The 15,549-nt window shown below is 34.3% G+C and overlaps 1 protein-coding gene across 3 annotated transcripts in view; it reads right to left on the bottom strand.

Annotated features, from left to right (window-relative positions):
- Positions 1-15,549, bottom strand: part of LRRIQ3 (leucine rich repeats and IQ motif containing 3) — a 225,671-nt gene that overhangs the window by 94,861 nt on the left and 115,261 nt on the right. For all 3 annotated transcript variants that reach the window (XM_032301745.1, XM_032301743.1, XM_032301744.1), the window contains one exon: positions 10,793-10,949. In XM_032301745.1, the coding sequence (XP_032157636.1) occupies positions 10,793-10,949 (157 nt within the window). The remainder of the gene's footprint in view (positions 1-10,792; positions 10,950-15,549) is intronic.

Below are 15,549 nucleotides of genomic sequence, written 5' to 3'. Positions count from 1 at the left end.
GCCTCATTTTCACAGCTTTGTTCATACATTTTTGAAATGTTACCCTTGATCTTTTCTTTTTTGACATTAAATTTTTTATATGTTTCAGCACACATTTGATGCTTAACTATACAGACATATTGTCATCATTATCTCATCTAAACAACAAATTCATTTTTAAAAGATTCTATTTATTTGAGAGAGAGAGAAGGAGAGGGAGGGAGAGTACAAGCCAGGAGGAGGGGAGAAACAGAGGGAGGGGGAGAAGCAGACACCCCACTGAGCAAGGGGCCAATGTGGGACTTGATCCCAGAACCCTGAGATCATGACCTGAGCCAAATGCAGACACTCGGCCAACTGAGCCACCCAAGTGCCCTAAACAACAAATTCCTAAAGACCAAAAAAACTTCACTCTTCTTCATTTCCCTAAAGCATGCTAAGGTGGAAAAATAAAATCATTAAAGAACATAAAATTAGAAATTTAACCAAGTTCTAACACTCCTATAAGGTAGTTATATTGATACTTATTTATATGTATAAACTTATGCATATATCTATTGCCTTTAAAATATGCAGGCAAAGCTGCTTTTATGATTAAAAATGTCATGAAATCTATACTATACCACCAGTGGAATAAACTAGTGTTCTATGGATGGACAAACCATCAATTGTTTCTAAGGCCTTTGAATATTCTTTTCATTTGTCAACTCTCAGAAACTCAGTCTTCATGTCGGATTTTCTATCTATGCATGAATCTTAAAATTGCAAACTTTCAAAAAATTTGAAGGTAAGTAATATAACATTTGTACACATGGGAGGAGTTTACATATTGATTTTTTTAATGTGAGTATAATGGTATAAAACAAAAATTATAGGGTAATAGATTTAAATAATAATTATGATAATCAAATTATACTACTGAAGGTTCTTAGGATACTGGATCTTGTTCTTCAATAGTATATTATTTAAGTAACAAAACTTTGCAATGTCAAGTTATTGTGTGGGGTAGACATAAAGATCAGAACTTAAGAGTCCAGAAACAAACACTTACATATGGTCAATTGAATTCTGACAAGGATTTCAAGATAATTCAATAGAAGGATGAGTTTTCATTTTTCCTTTGAAAAAATGGTTCTGTACAACTTGATATCCCCAATGTTGGATTCCTAATTCATACTATATAAACTAAAAATGAACTGTAGGCCTAAATAGAAGAGCTAAGATTATAAAACTCTTGGAAAAAAAAAAAACATAGAAATAGGGATGCCTGGGTGGCTCAGTCAGTTAACTGTCTGCCTTCAGCTCAGGTCATGATTCCATGGTCCTGGAATGGAGTCCCACATTGGGCTCCTTGCTCAGCGGGGAGTCTGGTTCTCCCTCTGCCTGCTGCTCTCCTGCTCCTGTGCTCGCTCTCTCTCTCTCTCTCTCTCTCTGACAAATAAATAAATAATCTAAAAAAAAAAAAGAAAGAAAAAACACAGAAATAAATCTTTTAAGACCTTGGTTCGGATAATTGTTTCTTATATTTGACATGAAAAATATAAGTGATCAAGGAAAAAAAGAGATGAATTACATTTCATCAAAATTAAAGTTTTTGTGTTTCAAATTTAAAAAGTCAAAGACAATCTACATAACAGGAATGGGAGGAAATCAGAGAGGGAGAAAAACCATGAGAGACTCTGGACTCTGGGAAACAAACTGAGGGTTACAGAAGGGAGAGAAGTGGGAGAATGGGGTAACCAGGTGAGGGCACATATTGTGATGAGCACTGGGTATTACATGCAACTAATGAATCACTGAACACTACCTCAAAAACTATTTATGTACTACTATATGTTGGCTAATTGAACATAATAAAAAAACTATTATAAAATGATGAAAGTATTTGAATAGACAGTTCTCCAAAGACATACAAGTGTCCAATAAATATGTGAAAATGTCCTCATCATCATTAGTTATTGGGAAATAAAAGTTTAAATCACAGTGATGCACCAATTCATACTGACCAGGCTGGTTATAATAAAAAAGACAGATAATAACAAGTAGTGAGGATTTGGAGAAATTAAAACTCTCATAAATTGACGATATGAATGTAAATGGTACAACTGCCATGGAAAACAGTTTGTTATTTCCTCAAAAATTTATTACCATCTCATCCTCCTACAACTCCGCTACAATGTATCTAGCCAAGAAAACTGAAAAATATGTCCGCACAAATATTTGTATATGGATGTTCACAGCTGCATTATTAATAATAGTCATAAATTGGAAGCAACCTACTTAATGAATAGATTACAAAATGTGGCAGTTATACAATAAAATATTATTTGGCCATAAAAATGAATGAAATACTGATACATGATACTACATGGATGAATCTTGGAAACAATATGCTAAGTGAAAGAAGCGAGACACAAATGACCACATATTTTATTATTCTATGTATATTAAATGCCCAGAATAGGCCAACTCATAGATATAGAAAATAGACTAATGGTTGCAAGGGCCCACAAGGATAATTGCTAATGGTATGGGATTTCATTTTGGGGCAATGAAAATGTTCTGGAATTAGATAATGGTAATGATTGCAGAAGTCTGTGAATATACTTAAAATCACTGAATCGAATAATTTAAAAGGACGAACTTTAGGTTATGCAAATTTATCTCAGTAGAGATATTATAAAAAATATTGTAGAGTTGACAATTCAGTTTCAGTAGTGCTTGTCAGAGCTATAATGAAATGTCAAAGATATGAAGTACCCAAAATAATTAATATAATGAAAAGAGACTGGAGAAAAATCATTAAAAATTTCCAGGTGATTTTAGGATTCAAGTTTTTAAAAAACTATAACAATTTTAGTGTTATGATAAGTTAATAATGTAAGGAAAAAGCCAAATAAATTTGCAAATTATTTTAGCATTTGAAAAAACTGAAACAGAAAATAACTAAAAATGTGCAGAACAACACATTTATCATTAACTTTCATTTGAAATTATTAAGTAGATTTTAATATATTTTAATATATTTTTTCTTTTTGGATCATAAATATGAATTTTTTGCAGCACCTATGGAATATAACAAATCAAGTTTCAAGCTAGATTACCTAGAACAAACAAGAACCTATAAAAATATATATTTTAAAAAAACTGAAATAAGAACTTGTTAAGAAAAGTACTGACAATTGTTAGGTAATTAATATTCCCTAAAATACAGATAATTACTGCCAAATCTCAAAAAGTAATATAAAATATATAGGCTACTCATGGTAGTGATAGGAAGAAGAAACACCATGTACCCTTAACTATAGGAAACCAACAGGATTTCTGTAGGGGAGATGGGTTGGGGGATGGGGTAACTGGGTGATAGGCATTAACGAGGGCACATAATGTGATGAGCACTGGGTGTCATATGCAACTGATGAGAATGATTAAACTCTATATCTGAAACTAACGATGTACTTACTGTATGTTGGCTAATTGAATTTAAGTAATAAAAAAGGAAAAAAGAAACACTGTATAGTAATATTAACACTTAAAATTAAATTTTAAAATCAATATAAAGAAAAAGAGATTTGATATTTAAAATATACTTTTAAAAACATAAATAAATAAATGAAGATGGTTATCAGATCGAAGGAATATGAACTAGTTATTTAATAATAGAAAATATGGGAAGTCAAAACAACCACATCCAAGATTGGCAGAATAGAAATTTGGGTCAATTTTGAATTTCAAAAAAGCCAAATGAAATTTTTTTAAAGTCTTCATAAAACAGGAATTATTTCTCAAGAAAATTAGGATTTATCAGGTCAACGATCCAGATTTAAAGATTTATCAGAAATCAAAATCCCAGAGAGGTAAACCCAATATTCAATACTGTTTTTGTTCTAATAATATTTGTAGATCAGGAAAAAACAACTTACAAACTAAATTATATGTTTGATGTCTCAGGAGGTCAAGAGTAAAATATCAAAGCCCATGTCTGCCCAAGGAGGGATACTGTCCACATCATTCAAACTCAAGGCTATACCATGAGATATAAATGAACAGTCCTAAAGAAAAACAAGATCTGGATAATGCATAAAATCTCAAGTTTTGAACTTTCAGGTGACCCAATAATTATGGCAATCCTTAGTGCGTGGTAATAAAGCAAATGAAAATACTTGAAGGGCATAAACGTAAGTCAGTTTTCTCCTTGGTATAAAATTAAGCTTCTCCTCTGAGTCAGTTGCCCAAAAAGATAAGAAACTGAGTAATGAAGAGAGCCAAGCTGATGGGTACCAGGTAGATTTCTTGCCTCTCCAGGAAATACTTCAGGCAGAAATACCCATTATAGTCTGTGGAAGTGTGTACACAATGTCTTTTTACACAGAGCAAAAGATTACATCCAAATTATATATTTTAACAAAAGGAAATCTGTAGATATATTGTCAATTGTTCTCTAACAGGTTCTAAAATGTCAGAGTAGCATGCAGATATGTGAAGATTCTGAGATGGAGCTGACATGGAGCGGAGATGGAACTATGATTGTGAAGAAAAGATAATTTTCAAAAATAGAAAAGACAGCCACTTCACTGAGAAATATTAATAATAAAAAGATTTTATTTACATTTGTATTTATAATTGTTTTGTGATTACTAGGGGACAATATTATTGTATATTATTGATATTAAAACATACCAATGGGGGGGAGATACCAATGAAGTTATCATCTGGCATAACTTACAATAATCTCCTTATAAATTTTTCCTAATTTCTATCTGTCTCAGGTTTAAGTCATTTAATTCTTCTTTATTCACTTCAATGCACCAAAGTATCTGTTGAAGAGTACCAACAGCACTTCATAGCTCCTATCTCTTTACTTCTTCTAGATGGGTTATGCTATTAGGTGAATCCTTTGCTCAATTCTCTTTTTCCTACTGACCTTGGCAACTCCCAAAGTTTTCACCTCGATTTGTATTAAAATAGTGTTCACTTGCTGCTTTTCAAAATTTATTCTGCAATTGCTTGGTTTCAAATCTTCCTGTCTGAATCTTACGGTACTAATCACATAAATGGTTACAGGTGGGTTTTTCCAGAAATGAAATACCAAGACAGAATTAAGTGTGCAAATGGTTTACTGGGAAGTAACACCAGTTAAAGGAAAATGGAGGAAGTGGATTAATCAGGGAGAGCTTCTGCCAACCACCTTGGAACTCTGAAGCAAAGTCTTGTCTGTCTGAAAATCCCACACTGAGTAGAAACGGCCAGGTCCTTGTAATACTGCCTTACTCATCAATTGGCTGGAGATTGCCTAAAGAAAATAGTGTGACCTAGACTTGAAAGCAGAGTTGGACCCTGAAGAAAAAAAAAAAAAAACTAAACTAAACGAAAAGCTGGAACTCTCAGCTAATGACACTCCTTGCATCTGAGGAACCACAAATGGTAATATTATCCTTGCATATTTCTGTCCTAATCTTATTCATCTAGTTCCAAGTCTTCTCTTTTTAGTCTCAGTAAAATCTTCGATTAAAGGGGACACTGCTTTATTTATTTTTACTGTCAGTGATGAGCAGAGAACCTGATACCTAAAAAGCACACAATAAATACCTGCAAAACTTTATTAAATGGCTACATTTAGCTCCCTAAGTATTGATGAGGTCATTAAGCTTCACTTTCACGTTTGAACCATCATTATTGGTTTTTTTTTTTTTTAACCTAAAAGAGGGCTGAATTAAGCTTAAATTAACTTTAGCCTCAGGCAACCCTAGCATCTGTCCGTATATACTATTCCAATATCTCATACTTCCACCTACCACTAAAAGCCACTATTTCCCTGAAGTCTTAATACTCAGGATAACTCTATCTCTTTTGGTCAGACCCATTAGATGTAAGCAACTAAAATAGATTTGAATTTGTATACTCCTCTCAGTTCTACGCTTTATATATGTCAGTCCCTACCCAGTGAGTTTTTCTTAGCTTTTCCCTCTCTCCCTAAAGGTTCCAGCATAGAACATGCTTGATTACAATTTTCTAAGGCTTCAGTTTCTTTCAATGCTAAGGACATTGTAAATATTCAAAAGATACCCATTTGAAATGAACTGAATTGCTGATGGGGCCCCAAAATGACAGACAATAACAAAGGACAATTTTTAAAGACTGTCATCACAAAGCTTCTTTCTTACAGAATTACATAGGTTGGAACAACATTACAGAAACACATTGAAAATAAAGATCAGTTTCCAGTATAAAAAAAGCACTCTTATTTCACAAAAAAAAAAGAAATTTAAAAATAAAATATCTTTAAGTTTCTTTTTAACACCTCATATCATTAAAATAAGGTGACCAAATCTTTATCTCCTGAATCCAGTAGAAGATCAGCCCTCCCTATATTTGCTTACTATCACTTACTGTTGAGCTAGAAAAAGAAGGCAAAAGTAAATTCAGTATTTCTTGGCACACAAAAATAATCCTCATATATGATTAGTTACTTGGATTTATAAAATTAGGGCAAACTCATCCTTCTGTGCAAGTTGTGCTGTGCACAACCCCAGGGAACATAATCTACATAGACAATGATGTAAATGCACTTGTACACTGCATAGTGGCCCTGATTAAGGTGAGCCCTTTTCTTTCCTCTAACTCACATAGGACATGTGATAAATCAACTCATCTTTTAATAGTAAAAAGAGAACTACAGCTCACAAAGATATACAGATGGCAAGTAAACATGAAAATATGTATATGTCATTAAAAAATTACAAGTTAAAGCAACAAGACATTATTAGACATCTATTAGAGTAGCCAAAATTTAGAATACTAGAACCACCACATCCTGGAAAAGATATGGAGCAATGAATGAGAGCTCATTCATTGCTGGTAAGAATGCATAATGGTACAGCCACTTTGGAAGACAGCTTGGCAGACTTTTACAAAATTAAATATATTCTTACCATATGATTCAGCAATCATGCTTCACTACATTAACCTAAAAAACCTGAAAATTTATGTCCACACAAAAGCCTGCACAGGGATGATTATAGAAAATTTTTTCCTAATTGCCAAAACTTGGAAGTACTAAGAGGTTCTTCAAAGATGAATGGATAAGCTGCAGTACACTCAGACAATGAAATAATAGGAAATGAGCTATTAAGCCATGAGAGAAGGAGGAAAGATAAATGCATATTACTAAGTGAAAGAAGCCAATCTGAAAGCTTATATATCTTTAGGAAAACGTATTTAATAATAATGGAAAAGGTTCAGAGGAGGACTGTATTTGAAAACATGTTCTATTTTGTTTTATAAAAATGGTGTTCAATATGGCATGTGTATACCATCAGCATTAGTTATGAGAAAAAGTTTTGGAAGCAAGGAAGCAAATCAATAAAAATTTTCTTAAATTTCAACCAAATCGGCTATCTAAAGCAAATTTTACTTTAGTATAGATGACTGCCATATTAGATTATGTCCAGTGTCTCCAGGAAACATACAATGGCATAAAGGAGTATAAGATTTGAATATCCGATGTATTAAAAGTGGTTCCAAGTAAGAAATCCTTTCCAGAAAAATTGGATTGGATTGCCTTATTGATCCCTCTCCTCATTTTGTTGCTGGCTAGGGAGAACATATCCACCCACTCCAGAAAATGTGTCAAAACAAAGGTTATGTAATTCTAACCTTTATGCTTCAAGAAGGGAAGGTGTTGCTCAAGTTCTAAGAAAAAAAAATAGATCATGATTCTAGGAGGTAGGCTGTCAAAGAAGATTGAGATTACAAAACAGATTTATTCTTTCTTTCCATGAGGCTGAAACTTAAGATTCCTGGCCATCACTCTTTTTTATCTCTGAGATGCTTTCTCTCCTTCCTAACAACATATGACTAAGCCATCTTAAGGAAGCTTCATATGTGAGGGTGTAAGGGTAGGAGAAAAGGGAGCAACTAGGCTGCCTCTGAGATAAATACATGGCAAATTGCTTTCCTTTCTTCTGAAACTCTTCCCTTTTGGCTCCAATGGGTGTGACTCTCTCTCATACTGTATCTCTTCTAAAATTTATGTCTGCAATATAGAAAATAAGTGAAAGAATAATACAAAGCTAACAAAGCATAAATAATGAAGAATATCTTATAGTCTAGCCAAAATTACTAAAATTTTTCAATGGAATTTCAGGTCAACATCCCAGTTAGAAACTGCTTTGTTTGCTATTACTCCCTAGACATATATTTTCCACAGTAAGCTTTGAGGAAAAGGGTTGACTACATCAAAGAAAATTTCAAGTATTCTACGGTATCCTAGCAAAATCCATCATAAGAGTATCTAAATTTCCCTAAAATCCATCATAATATATAAACTTCCCCAAAACTTGATCCAATTGACCATCATAATTCTGTATCTAAGTTCCTCCTCTGCAAAAGGACCAATCACCATTTGACCACGTAAGCCATGGATAAATAATGTCCCTAGCAATTGTTCTAGATCCTCAATTTCCTCTGATCCACTTTTTTTTTTTTTTTAAATCAGATTCCTTACTGATGAATCCTGACTTTTGGTTCTGTATCTCCTTCAATAGCTTAAGCATGCACCATAATTCGGGATGCTTATATGGACTTCTAGCTTTGCAGCACAGCATTTCTTAAATAAATGTACCTTGAACTCACTCCTCTATCTCTTTCCATCCCCAAACAGGAGAAAAACAGATACTGATTACTTATCTAGTTATTAAAACTTGAATTCCTCTCTTTGCTAATCCTTTCCATTATTTGAACATAGCACTTTTTAAAATAAATTCCCATAAAATAAAATAAATGAAATAAAATAATAAAATAAATAAATTAAAAATAAATAAATTAAAAATAAATAAATAAAATAAAATAAATAATAAAATAAATTTCAAAAATTTAAAATAAATTCCTAGTATTTTATTATTCCTCCCTTTCCCCTACTTAGCTTTTTTAAATGTTTCTTGGATCCTAGATTCTCTAAGGCATTCTATGGCATCACTTGTTCTCACTATAGTTTCTAATTAACCAAGCACTAAGTCACAATAACGAGTTATGTAAGAAAGAAAAATAACAAAATAGTACACCAAATAAGTGAGCTAAAGAGGAGACTACAAATGAAGCCACCAGAAGATGGAACAACAATTTTATACAGAAAAATTAAAGACTCAAAGATGAACCTTACAAGTTAGAATAATTTCAATTACTCTTGAGAAATTGAGCTGAGCAACTTCTATAATGTTTTATAAGTAATAGCTATAAAGAGTGACAAAGCATAGGACAATATATATATTTATAGAATATGAAAGAATAGTTCTTAATATTAATAGTGATATGGTTAGCAGAATTACCAATGATATTAAAGAGCTTTAGAAAACTCCTTATAGTGAATATATTTCCAATATTTCTTAACATTCAAAATACTTCCTGACAGTGATATATTCTACCTAACTTCACAGATATTAAATAAAATATCTCTATAATATGAATATTTTATTTCTATTTATGCACATATAGTAGTCACTTACCATAACAACATATACCCATATATACATGTATACCCATATATGTACATAATATTTTGCATTTGGATATATGCCTATGTATATGTGTGTAAGCATTTTATAAATACATAATATATACCCAAATCGGTTGTCAATTGGATATGTACCATATGCAATAGTCAATGAAAGTCTCCTCTGCATAAAGCATATAGAAAAGCAGGTTTCATGTTCAAAATTAGTGAGTTTATGTTCTACATAGAGGACCAAAAGACACTTCAAATGAGCATAATTCTTTTATAAAACATAGTATCATATAGAGCAAATTAATACAGTGGGCACTATGTGCTAATGAGGAAAAAGTTTTGAATGAGATACATATGCCTTTAAACCTATATTTTTAATTCAATGAGTAATTTTTTGTGGGTTTTAAGGGCTTGGAAGATATTCCTGTGCTATTTCTAGAATACATGTCTTCAATAACACTGAAATCAGACTAATGAGAGTCTGGACCTTTTGTAGTCCTTTCTAATCATGTTAATATAATGGAAACATTTGTACTGCAAGCTACTTAGAAACAGTCTCATTTGTGAAGAAGTTACCACAAACAGCGCTTTACACATTATTAAAAGTTTGTTCTAGTTAGTTATAATACAATGCCAAGTCTTCATTTCTACCATTATATAATATCCAAATTAAAAAAAAAAACTCTAAAGATTAAAAAAAGCACAAATTCTGGAGTCAGAAAACCTGAAGTTGAGTTTTAGCAATGCCACTCAATTATGCCCCCATCAGAGCCTTACTTTCCCTATTTAAAAAATGAGATAAAAATATCTATCTTACAGTGTTGTGGAGAATAAATTACAGAACACATGCAAAATATCTAGCACAGTGCCTGATACATAGTAGGCACTCAATAAATAAAAGCTTCTTTCTATTTTCAACGTGTCCTCAAAGCAATACATAACTTAGCAAAAAACAATGAATGAATATATATAGTATTAACAGCCTTTAATAAACTAAATACTTTTTTAAGTTTTAAACTACTATGAAGAGATTTTTACATTAATGTTAATAACTACTTATAATAATCAATACAAGAAAAATATACAAAACATAAATATAAAAATTGTTGTAATAACGCACCACAAAAATTATATTTGTGTTGTTATTATATGACTTTTCTTTCATTGAGAAAATCCCAAGCAGAATATTAACAATATAATGGAAAATATTTAAAAGAGAATGAAGAGATTTTATAAATGCTACATAAATTATAGCTATAGCATCTTAAATAAAAATATTTTAAAGATAAGTAATAAACTAATTACACTTACATGTTTCCAATGTGTAAGCTTTCCCATTATATTAGTTTCAGGTTGAAAAAAGAGATTCTTAAAGATCCTGTCTTCATATCCTTTGTGTATGTAAATCCATTTTGTTTCACATTCACCAATAAGTTTCTCCTGGCGTTTTTTGCACAGCAACAAGGGGCTGAGTATAAGGGGGGAAAACTGTTATTTAGTTTCTTTGCCATAAAGAAAGGAAAGAAAACTACTCATGAGTTCACGTACACCTTTGAAAACAGGGTAGTATATTTAATGTAATATTTGTTTTCAAATTACTATTATATAAAACTACTTAGGCACTAAGGTTTGCTCATCATCCTTCACCAAGGAATGAATGAGTGCTGAGAAATCTCTGGTGATATGAATCCACAAACAATTCTGTACTCATGTTTCACTATGTATTTTATAATATAATGGCAAGAAGAACATGACTAAATTTTCTATAGAAATATAAGACAACCAGTATGAAATCTTTTGACTTTTCTCCTCCAGTGCAGAAGTCAGTAACACTCATTCTATGTAATGAAATAGTAAAGTTGTTTGCATTAAAGTGATGAACCAAGTAGAAGTGAGTTGAGGGAAATCGAAAGGAGAGACAAACCATGAGAGACTGTGAACACTGAGAAACAAACTGAGGGTTTTGGAGGGGAGAGGGGCGGCGGTTTGGGTGAGCCTGGTAGTGGGGGTTAAGGAAGGCACATACTGCATGAAGCACTGTGTGTGGTGCATAAACAATGAATCTTGGAACACTGAAAAAAAATTATAAAAGATAACAGTTGCCATTCATTCATTCCAATGAATCTTGGAACACTGAAAAAAAATTATAAAAGATAACAGTTGCCATTTGTTTTACCTCTGCCATTAGCAGAGGTAAAACAAAATTAACCAAGGAAAGCAATTTTTCCCATTTTTCATATTAGTGGTAGTGGCTACTAACTAGTTAGTAGTTAGTGGTCACTAACTGCCAAAAGAAGAAAGAAACCAGGGATTTTCAAAGAAAATCTTTCATTCTGAAAGTAACCAATATGTGCTCTGTGAAGAGAAAAAAGTCCTTAATATCATGAAGCTTATATTCTCTTAAAAGTAGAGATGGGGAACTTAGTGGCTCAGTCAGTTAAGTATCTGCCTTTGGCTCAGGTCATGATCCAGGGTCCTGGGATAGCCCTGTCAGGTGTCCGGCTCCGTGGAGATCCTGCTTCTCCCTCTCCTCCCTGCTCCTGCTCTCTCTCTCACTATCGCTGTTGCCAGCTCTCTCTCTCAAATAAATAAATAAATCTTCAAAAAAATTAAGTAGAGATAGATAATACAGAAATAAAACACTAGAGATATGAGTGAATTGTCTTTCACACAGGCTGGATTGGGATAGTAATACTGAAAAGAAACAAGATAATGTGGGAATTTCAGGATACAAAAATTCTAGCAGAGCAAACAGCAGGTACAAAAAGCCAGTCAGAAGTATGCTTAAGGAGGCAAGAATATATTTGATATAGGTCACTGGAATGGACAATCATTGTTGAGTTTTTAGGGAAAAAGTAGCTTTGAATAGAATCACATTAGGTAGACAGTTTCTGGGATACAGTTGTGAGGAGTTCTGTGGATCCTCTCCCCAGTGAGACAAGTATTTAAAATCTCTGGAAATTATCCTAAGGGCATACAGCAAATAATCAAATATTTATTCAATAAAATCTATTATAGCTCAGTAAGAACAGTGAGACACTTTTGGATTTAAACAATTCACTGTCTCTTTTCTCTCTGTCTCGCCTGACCTAGGTTCAGACTACCAAAAGTTCTAATCCAAAAAGGCAAAACCGAGAAAACACAGGATCCCTTCCCTACCTAGTTCCAGTCGAGGGCTACAGAGTCACTGCAAGAAATACCCTAGCCTGGATCCATGTTTTAGAGAATCTATTTCAAGCAAGAATGTCTGAGAGAACTTGGGCTCTCTTCCTCCTCTCAGAACTCACTTATAGGGTAGAAGCTTTAACTCAGGTGCAATAGGGAGAGAATACTGGAACCCTGATAGCTCTTGCCCTCAGAAAGTGATAAACACTTACAAGGAGAAGGGTTGCTCTAAGAGAGTAGAAAGCTAAACTAAACCATCTTGAGGTTTATCAGAGAGAACCAAAAGAGACGGCTAAGAAGAGCTCTTCTGAGATCTGAAGAAACTGCAAAAACTGGCCTCAAAGATCACTTTCGAAAAGAGTTCAGTTTTAAAAGATCACATTGTGGAGCAATTTATTTCCAGGGAATTGTTGAAAACAATAGTCAGATGGCAATTAGTGAAAGTTAATAATAGGTGCTATACCTTCAGAATAGCCTAACAAGAAATCAGAAAAGGGGAAACTCAAAGAGTTTTAGCACTCAAAGAGCGCTAAAATCACTCATTCCAAGGGTGACTGCACCTGGCTAAAAGTTTGCCCTCTAAGGAGCAATACCAGAGGCTACCCAGTGCAGGGGAAATAAAGTTTACTAACATAGTGTAGCTAAGTTATTAAACAAAAAGTCCAGGTAAGGAGATCAACCAAGGGTGGTTACAATATACTATCAAAAATGTCCAGTTTTCAACAAAAAATTATGGGACAAAGAAACACAAAAGTATAGGCAAAGAGTAAGCCTTTTTTTTTTTTTAAAAGATTTTATTTATTTGACAGAGAGAGATCACAAGCAGGCAGAGAGGCAGGCAGAGAGGAAGAAGCAGGCTCCCTGCTGAGCAGAGCCCAATGCAGGGCTCGATCCCAGGACCCTGAGATCATGACCTGAGCCAAAGGCAGCAGCTCAACCCACTGAGCCACCCAGGCGCCCCAAAGAGTAAGCCTTTGAAACTGCATTTGAAAGGACACAAATCCCAGACATAACAGATAAATACTTAAAGACAACTATTATAAATATGTTTAAAGGAAATAAGCCTCAAATAAGTAAAGAAAGGTATAAAAACATGATCTTTTCAAATAGAGATTATCAATAAAGACATAGAAATTATAAAACAGAACCAAATGAAAATTCTGCTGTTGAAAAGTACAGTAATTGGAATGAAAATTTTGCTAGAGTAGTTCAACAGTAGATTTGAATTAGAAGAAGAAAAAAATCAGAAATCCACCAACATATGACTAATAGGACTTACCAGGGGAGAGAGAGAAAAAAGACAGAAAAAATTATTAGAAGTGTTAAAACTTTCTGAAATCTGATGAAAAACATTAATCTACACAACCAGGAGCTCAAAAAAACTATAAGTAAAATAAATGCATAAAAATCATATCCAGATACATCGGAGTAAAATAGCTGAAATCCAGGGGCACCTGGGTTGTTCAGTCAGTTAAATATCTGCCTTTGGCCCAGGTCATGATCTCAGGGTCCTCAGATTGAGACCAGCATCAGGCTCTCTGCTCAGTGGGAAGTCTTCTCCCTCTCATTCCCCCTCTGTGTGTTCTTTCTCTCTCTCTCTTCCATTCTTTCTCTCTCTCTCAAGTAAATAAAATCTTTAGAAAAAGATAGCCGAAATCCAAAATCAAAGGGAAAATCCTGAAAATAGCAGAAGAAAAAGGCCTAGTCATACATGCACAAGGGAACCCAAGTAAGATTAACTTAAACAAGGGGATTTTCTGGCCCTGGAACCTGTTATGCCATTGCATGGGAGCTAAGTCATAGCCCTACCACTTTAAAGCGTGGCTTCCGGCACCATTTGACAGGCAGGGAACACAAGCAACGCTCAAGCTAAGAGGGAAGTTGGCAGAGCTGATTCACCCCAAGAGCAAATACAGCACTCGGTTTAGAGGGTTCCCCTGCTTTGCCCAGTCAAGGGAGTTAATTCATAGCTTCACCACTGCTCACTATAGCTCCTGGTCCCTCTCAATGGGAAAACCTGTTTAGGAAAACTTGGGAGTTGTCTAGAGTGGTCCACCCACAAGAGAGCTAAGTCATAGCACCATGTGCCACACAGCATGATCCCTGGTTTCATCAGATGGAAAGGGCTGCCAAGAATACCCAGAAGCTGCTGTGTAACCCAGCAAAAATGAGTGGCAGGCAGATAGAGCTGACTGCTCCCGAAGAAAGGCAGTGGTCTTGTTCAGCCAGGGAGCTTTCAACATGGGGCATTTTGAGTCAAGGCCACAAACAACGAACTTAAGTGGACTTGGAACTGTTTCTCTCACCTAGGCAAGGAACCTAATTTGCACTTATTGCTGAATATTGGCTTCAGCCTGCCCAACCTGAGAATCTTACCCTAGAGCACACAAGAAACAGTGTATTCCATCCAATAGCTCTGCTCATAGTGGCACTTGAATAGAGAGCACAGTCCATGACTTTCTCTGTCTGCAGAGCGAAACGGGTCACAGCTGACTAGGATATTCAGTCACCAAATAATGAGATGTGCAAGCCCGGACTCCTCTCCTACTGTCCTGCTAGGGCAAAAAAACTAATTCAAAGCTTCATCTACTGCTGAGTATACTACCAAATCCCAACCACCTAATAATTCTAACCAGAGACTGATCTAGGCCTAACCACAGAGCCCACACTCCAACCTCACTTGGGCAAGCCAAGTAAGAAACCAAGCCAGGAGTCCTATCTAACTCTTCTCAGCCAGTGGTACACACTCAGAACAGCTGCCTCACCAAAAATAGACCCTGAAATAGCAGGTACCACCTGCCCAAGGACATTATCAGCAGACACATCCAGATACACAAACTGAGCTATCTGGAGAAGTGTCTCTGTCAAGGTGAACCTATAAAGTCTGGAAAAGGAAACTGTTT

This window comes from Mustela erminea, chromosome 10 (assembly GCF_009829155.1).
Source record: "Mustela erminea isolate mMusErm1 chromosome 10, mMusErm1.Pri, whole genome shotgun sequence".
NCBI lineage: Eukaryota > Metazoa > Chordata > Mammalia > Carnivora > Mustelidae > Mustela > Mustela erminea.
This window is presented reverse-complemented; position numbering and strand designations above follow the sequence as displayed.